Source organism: Anser cygnoides, chromosome 5 (genome assembly GCF_040182565.1).
Source record: "Anser cygnoides isolate HZ-2024a breed goose chromosome 5, Taihu_goose_T2T_genome, whole genome shotgun sequence".
Classification (NCBI taxonomy): Eukaryota; Metazoa; Chordata; class Aves; order Anseriformes; family Anatidae; genus Anser; species Anser cygnoides.
The window spans coordinates 25,154,768-25,167,451 of record NC_089877.1 but is presented as its reverse complement, the minus strand read 5'-3'; the positions used below and the strand labels follow the sequence as shown (position 1 = coordinate 25,167,451).

Below are 12,684 nucleotides of genomic sequence, written 5' to 3'. Positions count from 1 at the left end.
AAGTAGATCAAATAATTCTCACACATTTTTATAATATGACTAGAATATAAACACACTTAAGCAACGACCAAGGATATTTGAAATTTGTTTGAAGTGAGAAATTCAAACTTTTTTGTTGCTAAATTAATCCTAACATTCCTATTCAGTGAAATCCTTACTGAGGCTCTTGGTACTGTTTAACCGTTTGAAAGTATACCAAGGTTGAAGAACTATTATTTTTTTCCAATTAATAATAAAGTGAATCGAATATTGCATACTATTTAAAGATCATGAAAAGGAGGCAGTAAAGTATCATTGATAAGTAGACCAAAAATTTGAATTAAAGCTTTTTGCTATTCAGACTAATATGGTACCAAGATATCCACTTGTCCAGCTAGTACCATTTTGACAGATGATGAAGTCTCACCTTTTCTATTGCAAAAACTGTATATATCCTTTTCTTACCAATATTCCTTTTGTCCACACTGTGTCCTCAGGACACAATGTCCAGCCCAACAGTACTCTGAGGACAAAAAGTAAAAAAAAAAAAAAAAAAAAAAAAAAGAGATTTACCATGATAATGTCCTTCTGACAGAAACCAAACAATGGTGGTAGAATGATATTAGAATTTAAATTCAATTTGAAGCATTAATAGTAAAATCAGACATTCTTCCTCTTTTAGGTTTAACATTCTTTAAAAACAACCTCAGCGTTTCGAAGAAATAGAAATAAACTGTTGAAAGATATGACTGACTGACTTAAAAGAAAAAACTGAGATAATTCAATATATTTTTCTTGGTGCACCTGTTCTGTTATTGCAGAACACTCTGACCATGTCTATGTCAGCATCTGGAATGTAAGCTACATTAGAACTACTGTAAAGGCTGATTTCAGTATTATATAACAAATGCCTAGGACTTCTGGTGGTAGCATTTTATTTTCCAATGATATTAGCTGATGTAATGAAAGATATTATGTCTTTCTATAAACCTAACCTCACAGGGTAATGAGAGATTAAAGACTCTGTGCTGCTTTTGTCAGCCTTATTTACAGTCTTTTAGTCCTTAGGAGAACCCTGTAGTAGTGAATTTTAACCATGTTTTACGAAGAATGAAGACATCTGCATTTTTTCAATTTTTGTTACACTTACAGGACCTGACATATAACTCTGGGAAACTATAGCAGTTAGGCAGAATTAATTTTTTACATTTGCCACTGCTCTCATCATGCTTTCAATACTTGTGTGGAGAATTTAAGATCATACTGATAGAGAACTGTATGGTCCTCTTGCCCTCATGCTTGGAGATGTACTTTGTAAGCAGACTTTCAAAGTGTTCTAATTATATCCTTTTAATACAAGTACCTCAGAGTCTCTAGGCTATTTTCTGTCTGGGAATGTGCAATGATATGAGGTTTGCTTTCATCCAGGTCTTTGTTCAACAGTGGACACAGTTTGTGCCGGTTGTTGATAAACTTAACTTAGTATTTTTACTAAATATATTTCATATTTTTACTTCTCACTCTTTTTTATCGTCGTATTAGTTTATTTACATGCTTTAATTCTGTTTTACTAGTGGATTAGTGTCAAGATTAAGCTGTAATTGATAGTTTGTATGGAAACAGCTTCCTTATAATCTTCACAAAAGCTAACAGCACTGTTGTATGTTAAGGAGGTAAACACAAAGATGCAGTGTTAGTGGTGAGAAATTTAGACTGAGTTTATTCATGATTACGTATTTTGTGATTACATTCTTTGAACATTTAATAACTGCAAGCATAGGTCATAAAAAAAAAAAAACAGCCCAGTGCAGCACTGAGATACTAACCACAAATGCTTATCTACAAATGCATGGAAACTTGATAGGGTTTTTACCAGATTTTCTTCTAGTAATTTAATGTAATTTAAAAGTATATGTGAACTTATAGTTTTTTTGTTTTGGCAACATTTCTTAATGTTTTTTTCTATCTGGAAATGAACAAGAGAACTGCAACAATAGAATTAATTGTACTCATTCTACAATAATTTTTGATGCTGACATATTTTACCAATGTAACAACATACATGCATATATGACTCAACTATGTCTATTGACATTCTTAGCTTTTCCTCATGACCTCAATTCTTCCCCTCTGACAGCTCCCAAATTCCAGTTTTTGCCATCCTTCGGGCATCTTTTTTCTCTGTCTTCTCCTCCACACTGTCTGATCCTAGTAGCATAAAGTCTTACTCTAAATCCAGTGTCCAGGTCCCTGTAACTTGATCAAATGTGGGTTCTTTTTTCTGGTTATTCTCCTCACAGTAAATTATTTTTTCCTTTTATTTTTTTTCTGATCCTTGAGGCATGATAAATGAAAGGATAAGTACTGTGGGAACAATAGTAGGAATAAGGAATCTTGTGTCTGATTAAAGGCAGTGGTACTTGCAGTAGTTCTAATGTTTCCCCGCTAAGACTTCATTCTTTCTATTACTGTGAAACTGAAAATGGTCCAATACAGCCTAGTGCACAGTTTGTATCGTATGGCTTTAAAAAGAGAAGGTGGTATTGGAAATAGCTTTGTCTATTATGTGCCCCAGGACAGATTATCTGGCTGCTTAAACTATCTTACTGGTTGCAGTTTTCCAAAAGCATCCTAAACTGTTACTAAACAAATTGCATATTTTAACGAATCCATGCATTTAGGGATGCATAAGTTACCCTTGTAAGAAGATCAGCTGAAGAAGGATGAAGATGTACAGATATCAGGAAATTCTTATTAGCAAATCAGGGATTAAAAAGATCATAGTATAATTCTTAGATATAACCTACCCTTTAAAATACTTTATTTTCACATTCATACAGCTGATAGTTGTCTGTTTGCCTCCTTCCCGTCTTTCTTTTTGTGATTCAGCAACATTTTGTGTCTTTTAAAGGTGGATTGATTTGTCATGAATATGATGCAAACTATCTGAAGTGAAGAGTGAAAATAAACCTAGATTGTTTTCTCTTCTGATTTCATTGTGCTAACCTTATGAGACATTACTGTATGTTTTCAAGTTTTGAACAGAGTACTTGGTTAGATACAAGCAGTTTAACTTCTATGAGAAACTCATAGAATTGCAAGTTTCTGCGGACAATTTTTAAATATGGGCATCTCTATTACTATTGTATGAAATACAGTAGATACAACTAAACACTCAAAAAATGCCTATGATTTTATATCTTCTGGGAATGTCAGAATGAAAAAGGTCCATATGTGGAATTTCTCAGGCTATTATGAGCAAAAGCAGATTAAACATAGATTTCACTGTATCATAGACACTTTTTTCCAGAAAGATCTTACATGAGCCACCACTGTCTTCATTACTTGTGGAGGTTTGTTTTACCAGGGATTCCAATAGCTTATAAGTCTGCCATGTAGAGAGGAGTGAAGCAAATTTTGAGTATTGCTTACTGTGCATAATGTGCATATTTTTGTTTATTTGATTTTTGCAATGTTGAGAGAGGGTTCTAGACAAAAGGATGTATTCTTATATGATGTAAATTGATACATCTCTTTTGATGGCAGCAGAACTGTGATAGACTTATAATGGCTAAGGGAAAGTGTTTAAATTTTTTTGTTTTTTAAATCTTCATCTTCATACCTGGAAGGACAAAGAACTGGAAGGTGCCTTCAGCTGGTCAGTTCCACTTTAATGATGAGATACCTTCAAAGGAAACATTAGGGACTGCTTTCTTTTTTTTTTTTTTTGTAAATTTTTGCTTCCATCAGTAATTATGTTTTGGGCCTGAAGGCATGCAAACATAGAAGTTGGTTATTGATAACTTATGTTGAGAAATGGAATCAGTCATCACTGATGAGGCTATCTGGTGCAGTTAGATTATTTGAATTTAGAGTACTAGGCTGTTCAAAGGGAAATTTGGAATTACTTAATTTTGGGTTTGGATGCAAGCTTATTGCTTTGTAAGAAGCTGAAATATGAGGAGGTAACTAAGGATCTGAGGCAGCAGTCAGCATGAGGAAAAATATGAGATTTTTTTTTCCCACTCGCTAGGAAGAAAACTACAGCTACCCTATCAGTCTGGTTCAAAATATATTACTAGTAAAGAAAATTATTGAATTATTACATCAGTGTATAGTAAGCAGTGTTCTGCACAAAACGCTGTTTTTATGGCTCTTTGTCTTCACTTCAACTTCATTAGGACTCTGTTCTAGGGAAGCAGGAAACAGGAGGGCCTGTGATATGAAATTTAGATGCTGGCAAGGGTGTTTGGAATATATGTCTTGGAAATAATTTTCTGCTGAAAATGTTATATGTAGTTTATTAACAATTAAAAATCATTCATTGAATTTATTTAAAATGACTATATACAGGAAAATGTGCCAGAAAAATGTTGGCGTGCCTGGAAGTGAAAAAGTTGCCACATTAGGAATACTTCAGAGGATAAAATCTTCATCTTCAGTTTCACAGACCAAAGGCAACGTTAGGAACTATTACAATGACATTTTTAACAACACTATCGCTTAGTTACAGAATGACTAATTGTTGTGATTTTGCTCTTAGTCTGGAGATTTTAACTCATTTATAGATAAGGAGTCTGAAAAGATTGGTATATTAAAAGCCTGGCACCCATCAGTATTTGAACCAGGCAAACAAGTCCACATAGTTAATTCATGCAGTTTGATAAATATTGCCTGATACCTTTTTATGGTTTGATGGGAAGCATGATATCTTAAAGTAGGTTGCTAAATATATTTTTTTCTTATGACTTAATCAATACTAAGTCCCATTTTCCTGGCGTATTTCTTCACAATTCTTTCTTTCCCTTTATTTTGTTGTTGCTTGAATAAATGGGGAATGAGGACTTCACTTTGTACTGTAATCACTAAATGGATTTTTATAGTGAAGAGCAAATGGTATAGTTAAATCCAAGTGATCTGTAATTTTCTGAGAATCAGAAGTTATACAAGCATCTTTTTCAAATAGTGCTGATGTCTTACTTCATTAATACAATAAAGTCTGATCCAAGTGGCTATTTCGCTAAGAATATCATCTTCCTCAGTTTATCAGTTTGAGGTAATTACTCAAAATTATTACTCAAAAGTATTGCTCTGCCAAGGAAGGGGCCACAAGGTTTAATTCTGGGTGTGCTATTTACAGATTAATTAGGACATTTAACTTCATTTTTAATACTAAAGAATTAATCCCATAAAAATTAGTGATCTCAGAGGAGTCAGTTGTCAACTTCTGACAGGATCTCTTTGCCATAATCTATTAAAAAGCTGCTTTTATCTTGTCTTGCCAGTGTCATATTTTATGGATTTTTTCATAAACACTGCCTATACTTCATAAATGTCTCAATTTTCTAGTCTATTAACATTACTTCAAAAGCAATTGATAAAAGAGTAGGGCATGCATGAAATAATACACCAATAATGTGAAGTGCTGGAGGCAAGAACAGTGGGTAGTATCTGCACAGCTTGTGAGCTGAAACAATGAAAGGATGTTTTATCTGCTACAATAAAGAAACAAATGATCATTTTTGATAGTAGAAAAAAGATTGCTAGTAATTGGGCAGATGAAAAATGGGTTACATGGAAAATATAGCATATTTTGAAAATGATAACTGAATTGAGAAAACAAACATCTGTGAGCATATATATTTACATTTTCCAAACCTTTCCCCTTTGATTATGATGCAGTCATTTTCATATTGTACATATCACAGTTTTAAATATTTGCTGTGAACTTCTAGGAATGCAAATATATACAAATCATAAGGAAATACACATTTATGAAAGAGGTGTTGAAAAAGCCTGTACAAACTAAAAGTATCCAAGTACATGAACACTTTGGAAATGTTTGTAGTTGCTTTGGTTTTATGATAATTCCTCAGTCAGAGAAAGATGAAACATGAAGGATTGATTTCATTAGCTAAAGTATTTTGTCTTTGCTTTTACCACATTTGTATGAGAGATCCCTTTTTTTTTTTTTCAACATTACAATTTAAGTTCCTTTAATGAAATGGAGTTCTCCATCTTCTCTATGATTCAACATCCAAATAGCAATTAGGTCAGGAAACAGCAAAAAAAAAAAATACTGGTTACATAAAACTGGTAACACATACAGAATATATGTAAGTATACAATATGATAATAAAATTACATTTGTTAAAATCTTAAAAGTAATAGAATTTTCTAAAAAGGAATCTATCACATTGTCTATGCTTTTAGGTATTCTGAGCATACACTCTGTAGAGCATCTGAGCTCCCATTCACAGTTAAGTAACTCAGAAATTAGATGTGGAACTGAGGTGCTTGGCACACCACATGTGCATGCTCTCATCTAAAAAGCATAAACATTAAAACAAATGAAGTATACACTGGCTTGATACCTGTCGTAGCTTTAGTGGGCACCATTTTACATGAAATGCACTTGAAATGCACTAAGGCATTGTTGCCAGATTCAACTGCCTTACAATTACTCACAATGCCTAACCCCAGTTCTGCTTCATTCTGTATCAATTAAAATTTATCAAGTAATTCTGTTTGCTTGAAAATTCTGTAACTGTCTAAACTTTGATCGGTGCTGTTGCCAACTGGGGAGACTGACACTTGTCTATTTTGTCTTTTAGCTCTACAGTGGTTCAGATTTAAGAATATGCAAACCTAAACCATGATCCCCAGAAGTGTTTAAATATGAAGAGAGGGAAAAGGATAGCTGTCATATTCTGTATGATGAAGGGTTTAGTGTGCTTGCTTAGGAAATGCAAAAATTAAGTCAGGGTCCCCTGTAGCCTGCACATTTGTTCTAGAGCTCACGTTTCTCAAATGTTTGTCTGCAGGGTATACTGGAAGGGTACTTCTCACTTTCCTGTTTCATAATCACATTCTAAAAGAAGGGAACCAAGAAAAACATTTGTCAAACTTCAGTGTGGTTAGAGAGTTTACATCTAGAGAGCATAGACATCTCTACTCTGTGGACTGTTTTCGATTTATATACAGCCTCCCTGTAAAGTGGGACATGTTTCCTATGTTCTTGGGTAATAAGGCCAAAATTTCAATTCTTTTGTATCATGAAAAAGTGTTGGAGATTCTTCATTCAAGTATCAACATCATCTTTCTCTTCAACTGTAATGAAAAGGAGCAAGTCTCGGGTTTGGTGTTTTTTCGTTTTGTTTCTCCTTCAAGGCATGATATAGAGACTAAAATTTCTTCAGTCTTGGACTGTGGCATTTCATCCAAGGTAGGCATTGCCCTTCCAGAATTTGACTCAGAGCTTAAGACAATACAATGTATTACACTGCTTCCAGTTAGCTGGTTTAGAAAACTGTGTTCACCCTGCTAGCTATTGTAAATACCAGGGAAGTTCTGAAATTAGGAATGCGAATGTAATACTAAAAGAGAGAAGTCTAAAAACTGCTCTGTGAGAAATCTTTTAGTTGCTTAATAGGAAACAATCTTCTCTCTTTTTTTTTTTTTTTCTTTTTTTGACATAAATCTCAGGCAGCATTTTTCCATACCTAAAAGAAAGAGGACTTAACGTTTTTGTGGTTTGGACTTTCACCTTTTTTTTTGACGACTCTAAAGACCTACTGTATATACTCAGCATGAGTAAACTTATGCTTACTGATAAACTACTTTTCAATGTTCTAAGCCTGTGATTGTGGCTTAATCATTAGCACATATGAATACTTTCCTGATAATGACACACATGAAAGCTGGTGGCCTGCTATTTAGCAGTCTCACAGAAACATTGTGTAATTATTCTAGCAATCCTATAAGGAATTGTGTGAATTTACCTCTGTATATGGAAGGAATCCCAATGAGTTCTGCTCTACTTACATTTTATGTACAAGAGTTTAATTTACAGGTGAAAAACTCTCAACGTTGATATTAATGGAATTTAGTAATGAAGATGACTCATAAGTTGCTTGATTACTGTGAGCAGCCCATACCAGGGAACAACTTGTTCCTTTGATTCGACATGAATATCATACTTCCCAAGCAACTGAACATGTACAATGCATGACTGAATGTGTGCTGACAGTAATATTGTTACTGATTTTTGCCTAACTTTCCAGGCAAAATCCCTTGGTGTCTGGAAGGTTTTCCTTAGTTGAAAAAATGTTTTCATACTTAGACTTTTTTGTGAACAACCTTGTTGTTTCTCATCTAGTCCCAATCAAGTCTAAAGGGACGCTTCACCTTCTTGGACATTGCTTAGTGTTGCAGATATCTCTATAAGAGATACATAGAGTAAGTAGTATTTTAAGTCATACCAAGCCAATTCCAAGCCATGAAAATCTTCAGCATCATGTTTTGAGGTGCAGTGAAGTCTCTTCAGCAACCTATGTCACCAAAGTCAGCATATCACTGACATGCTTATTTGGTTCCTTCTGTCCAAAGGAAAATCATTTTCATAGCATCAGCAGAGTAGCAGAAACTATGGTTCTTAGTAAATCTTGAACAGTGTCATAAACTTTGGGCCAGAAAATGGCTGGCAGTTTTCTTTCATGATATCACAAGAACAGGACATCATAATTTAAACATATAAACCTCACTCCTATCTGCTTGCTGATCCCATTGTTGCAGGGAAACCTTTCCACTGCATTGTATTTACCATACTTCTATAAGAAGCTTTATTTCCTAGTTTCTTTAAGGAGGGCTGATGCCAAGATCTGTTTGAAACTTTGCTTTAAGCTAAAAAGGAAAAAAAAATGGAAGTGATTGTCTGAGAAATAAACTAATTGCAATCTTACTCTGTGACATTATCAACCTAAATAAGCTGACCACTTGTGTCCTTGCCAGAGAACTGTGTTTTTGATCTCTGGAAAAATAATTATTGTTAGACGGAGAATGAGAGGAATTTTTTTTCAGCATGTTCTTCCAATAAACTTTTTTAAGCCATGTCCAATGCTATTGTTTCATATGACAAATGGCAGGAGATCACCAATATAATAAACAAAAATCACACCTTCAACTGTTACGCTGTTTGTCTCAGAAAAAAGGTTTGGCTTTGTAATAATCAGCAGTAAATACCACAATCAAAAATTGTCACTTGGAGAAGTATTTTAGAATCCTTAAGATTTAACATCCAAGTAGTGATTAAGCATGAAACAACAAAAGGCACAGCTGTAGTAATCATAAACCATAAGGGCTGTATAAATGAAGCTGACACTAATGTGAAAAGCTTACAGAGAGTTCCAAGAGAGATCATCACTTCACTTCCTTTGGAGACTCAAGAAAAGTATTCAGCCTTCATCTCCTACCCTTTGTATTTTTTACTGGCTCCCTCAGATCCACAAACAAGGGAACTCAGCAGACTAACTTTATCCACTACTACTCTATCCTTGAAACCCTCACTAAAACTTCAGACCCCTTGTTAACACAAACAAGTTTTCCACAGAAAAAAGGGGACTTTCTCCACAGATTCCATAACAGAAACCACCTCTGGACCAGCAGCCTCATAGCCTTCTGCAGTACCTCTATTCTGTATGCCACCTTATGGTGGTGCCCCCTTGAAACTTCACAAGAAAATGACCAAAATTTGAAAAACTGACATAAACGTCTTTATTCCCTCATGACAAACTTTCACTAATCCCACTTGTACTGGACTGGATAAAGTCCAACGAACATGAAAATAACCCTGCAGTTAGACAATGGCTTCACAGACTGCCTTGAAAATAATTATACTATTAATGGCATGGTATATATAATATACACAGATGAAAAGTTTGTTATCTGGACTTGAAACTTCTCGACTCCTATATTGGTTTCCACCACAAATTCAATAAGTATCAACTTTCTGCCAAGATGTCTCTAGAACATTCCTGCCACATTACTTTCCTAGATACTATCTTCACCATCAAAACTGTAATGTAAAAATTCCAGAATATAGAAGAATGGAGTCCACCCATTCCCATAAAATAGAAATCTATACCAAAGATATTAAAAGATGTAAAATGCAATTAGCAAATGTTTATTTAAGCAGAATAACTGAGAAGAGCACTTGCTATGCTCATCTCAGTCATCTAAAGAGGACTTTTAATCAACAAAAGCAGTCATTTGAAAAAAAAATCTGAAAACAATGTCAGGAATTATTCACTTGAAAGAAAATTCCATTACTGATCCCAAATCCTTGTTTGTCCTGTAACATCTATCCATGGATCTTATAGAACATCATTGCACAGTTACAGCCTGTAACAGAAAAAGATCCTACTCTGAAAAAAGTCTTCCTAGAAAAATCTCAGAATGACCCATCCTGGTGTTCAAACAGCCCTCTAGCTTTTGCTGAGTTTATCGTTGGAAGCAAACACTGTGCAATACAAAATACACTCAATGGATCTGGAGTGTGCCTCAGCATGAAGTGGAAACTGCCAACATCTCTGAAGTAAACAATCCCTAAAACAGACCTATTTAACATATCTTTGGATTCTATATCAGCACTTCTAGTTTCGTAATGCATTTCAAATACTGGCATGGTAACTTTGCAAGTGAAACTCAGCCACAAGCATGCCCCAGATCGAATGGTACAGAAAGTCTGTCAAGGACAAAAATTATCCACGTGCCCTAAAGTAAGTATTTCTAACAAAACAATCTCTCTTATAATCTCTCAGGGAATCCTTAAGGGAAACTTACAAAAATATCTTCAGAAGATGAGAGCAAGAACTAGAATTTGTAATTCCAGTATATTTTTTTACAGTGTAATTCTGCTAAAAACATGCAGTGATCTTATTGTACACTGTAATATTCCTTAAACTGTATATACTGTAGAAGCTATAACCTACTTGCCCATCTCTATCCTAAGTAGTATCTTTTCTTCCTCCCCATTTGCTTCCTTTTCTAACATCTCGTATTCTCCATAGTTTCCATTTTTCTTGTAAAATAGCACAATTGATACATGTGTAGTTCTTCTCACCTTGTACTTAGCTTCAAAAGCTATTGTATTTGTTTCAGTCCAATCACCCAAATTATTTCCTAAGAGTAAGCCTATTATTCATAGGTTTTGCTGCTTTTTCATGTTCTGCTTCAGTATATTTTAAGAGAGGGATCCTATAATCCAGGTTCAGACATCTTTTGCAGAATGATGTTTTCACTATTTATTTGGGTCCAGTATTCACTATAGGCAAATTTATTTGGGTCCACTGCATTATTTTGCTATTTTGGCACCTCAGATCTTTCCATCCCCCATTCCACTTTGTTTTCATTTGTGAATTGGATGCATAAGAGCCTGAGGGTTGAGCTCAGTAACAGAAACATTGTCTCTTTCTCTAGAGGTTGTTATGTGATTATTGTGACAGGTTTGAAGTGCTCATGTTCTTTCTCTTTGAATTTTCACTAGGTTAACTGTTTATGAGCCATACCATGCCCCAGATAATTCAGCCCTAGACATTCTCTACAATATCCAGAAATATCTTCTTTTTTAGTGTAGTTAGTATTTCTCCTGACTTTAGGTTTGCCCAATTACCACTTGTGAGGATACCTCGTGTTACCGTGTACCGATTGGGACACTCACATGGACCAAACCTCCTTCCCTCTTAGCTTGTTTCCTACAGGTATGGGAAAGTATCCCAAAAGTACCAGATGTTACAAGACATCAAGTTAGTAATTTCTCCACCTTTACTTCTCTGCAGAAGTATTCTACTGTGACATCAACACCTCTTCATAAAGACAGCTGTATTTTTTCCATAGTACTGAAAGTCAGTTCATGCTGAACCGATTATGATAAATTAGTGCCCTCCATATCATTGTACTCTGAAATAGTATTGAAGCTCAAAAAATTGTGTGAAACATTTCTATTTTTTTTCTGATCAGCTTTTGATGTTCCAGATCTGGCATCTATTTTAAGTGTGAAACCTGTTTGCTTTCAGCTGTTTTTTACTGCTGATACTATAGTCAGTTGATTTGGAGAATTCAATCTGAAGCACTGTGCTCCTGCTCAGACTTTTTCCTCTTTGAACTCCTTCAATGCAAGTATGGGATCTGTCACCCTCAGGCAGTGCCTGCAAAGATAGTGGTCATCTTTAGAGCTAGTGTGATTTGCATCCAAGGCTCTTGGTAAGATCTTCAGCCTTTTAAGGAGATAGCTTATTAGTTTTCACACTCTTTCTTTTTGTATTTGAAGGACCACAAATCATTTTTATTATTCAATTTCTTTTGATTAAGCTTTCTTTTACTTCTCTAAAAAACTGAAAAAAAATTGTTCTTTCAAGACAGCATTATTGTCTGCTCTCTATTGCCAGGGAGGCACAGAATTCCTTTCAACTATAGGGATTTGAACACATTTTATCCCTCAGTTCAACTGTACTGTTTCTCACCACAAAATAAATAAATAAATAAATAGATAGATAAATAAATAAATCCACCACCAGGATTTGATTTGATATGTTTGCACCAGAGAGCGATTTTTGACATCTCTTTTTTTTTTTTCTTGTCTTCTGTTGAACCTCCAAATTATAGTTGTATTTATATCCTGAGTTTGTGCTGACTTCTACTGATTATGGCATGTTAATATATGAAAAATTATCTTACAGGTGTCATTTTTACATGCATTGTTTCCTGAACCACTTCTCTCTTTCAGTGAGCGCACTGCAAGAGGCTTTTGTAACTTGAGGGAGGGGTCAAAAATAATAGTTTTGGCTCCAAAGTTCTGGTAAAGTTCATGTTGTAATTAGATATCTTTTCAGGGAAAATTACAATTCACTTTCACTAGGTAAGATTATT

At 34.6% G+C, this 12,684-nt stretch overlaps 1 protein-coding gene across 12 annotated transcripts in view; it reads left to right on the top strand.

Annotated features, from left to right (window-relative positions):
* The window catches only part of DPH6 (diphthamine biosynthesis 6), a 196,463-nt gene that overhangs the window by 92,242 nt on the left and 91,537 nt on the right, over positions 1-12,684 (top strand). Inside the window, exon 13 of one of the 12 annotated variants that reach the window (XM_066997504.1) lies at positions 662-4,992. The exons of the other annotated variants lie outside the window; for them this stretch is intronic. Within the exon in view, the coding sequence (XP_066853605.1) occupies positions 662-667 (6 nt within the window). The 3' untranslated portion in view covers positions 668-4,992. Of the gene's footprint in view, positions 1-661; positions 4,993-12,684 lie in introns of those variants that run through there. 12 annotated transcript variants of the gene reach the window in all.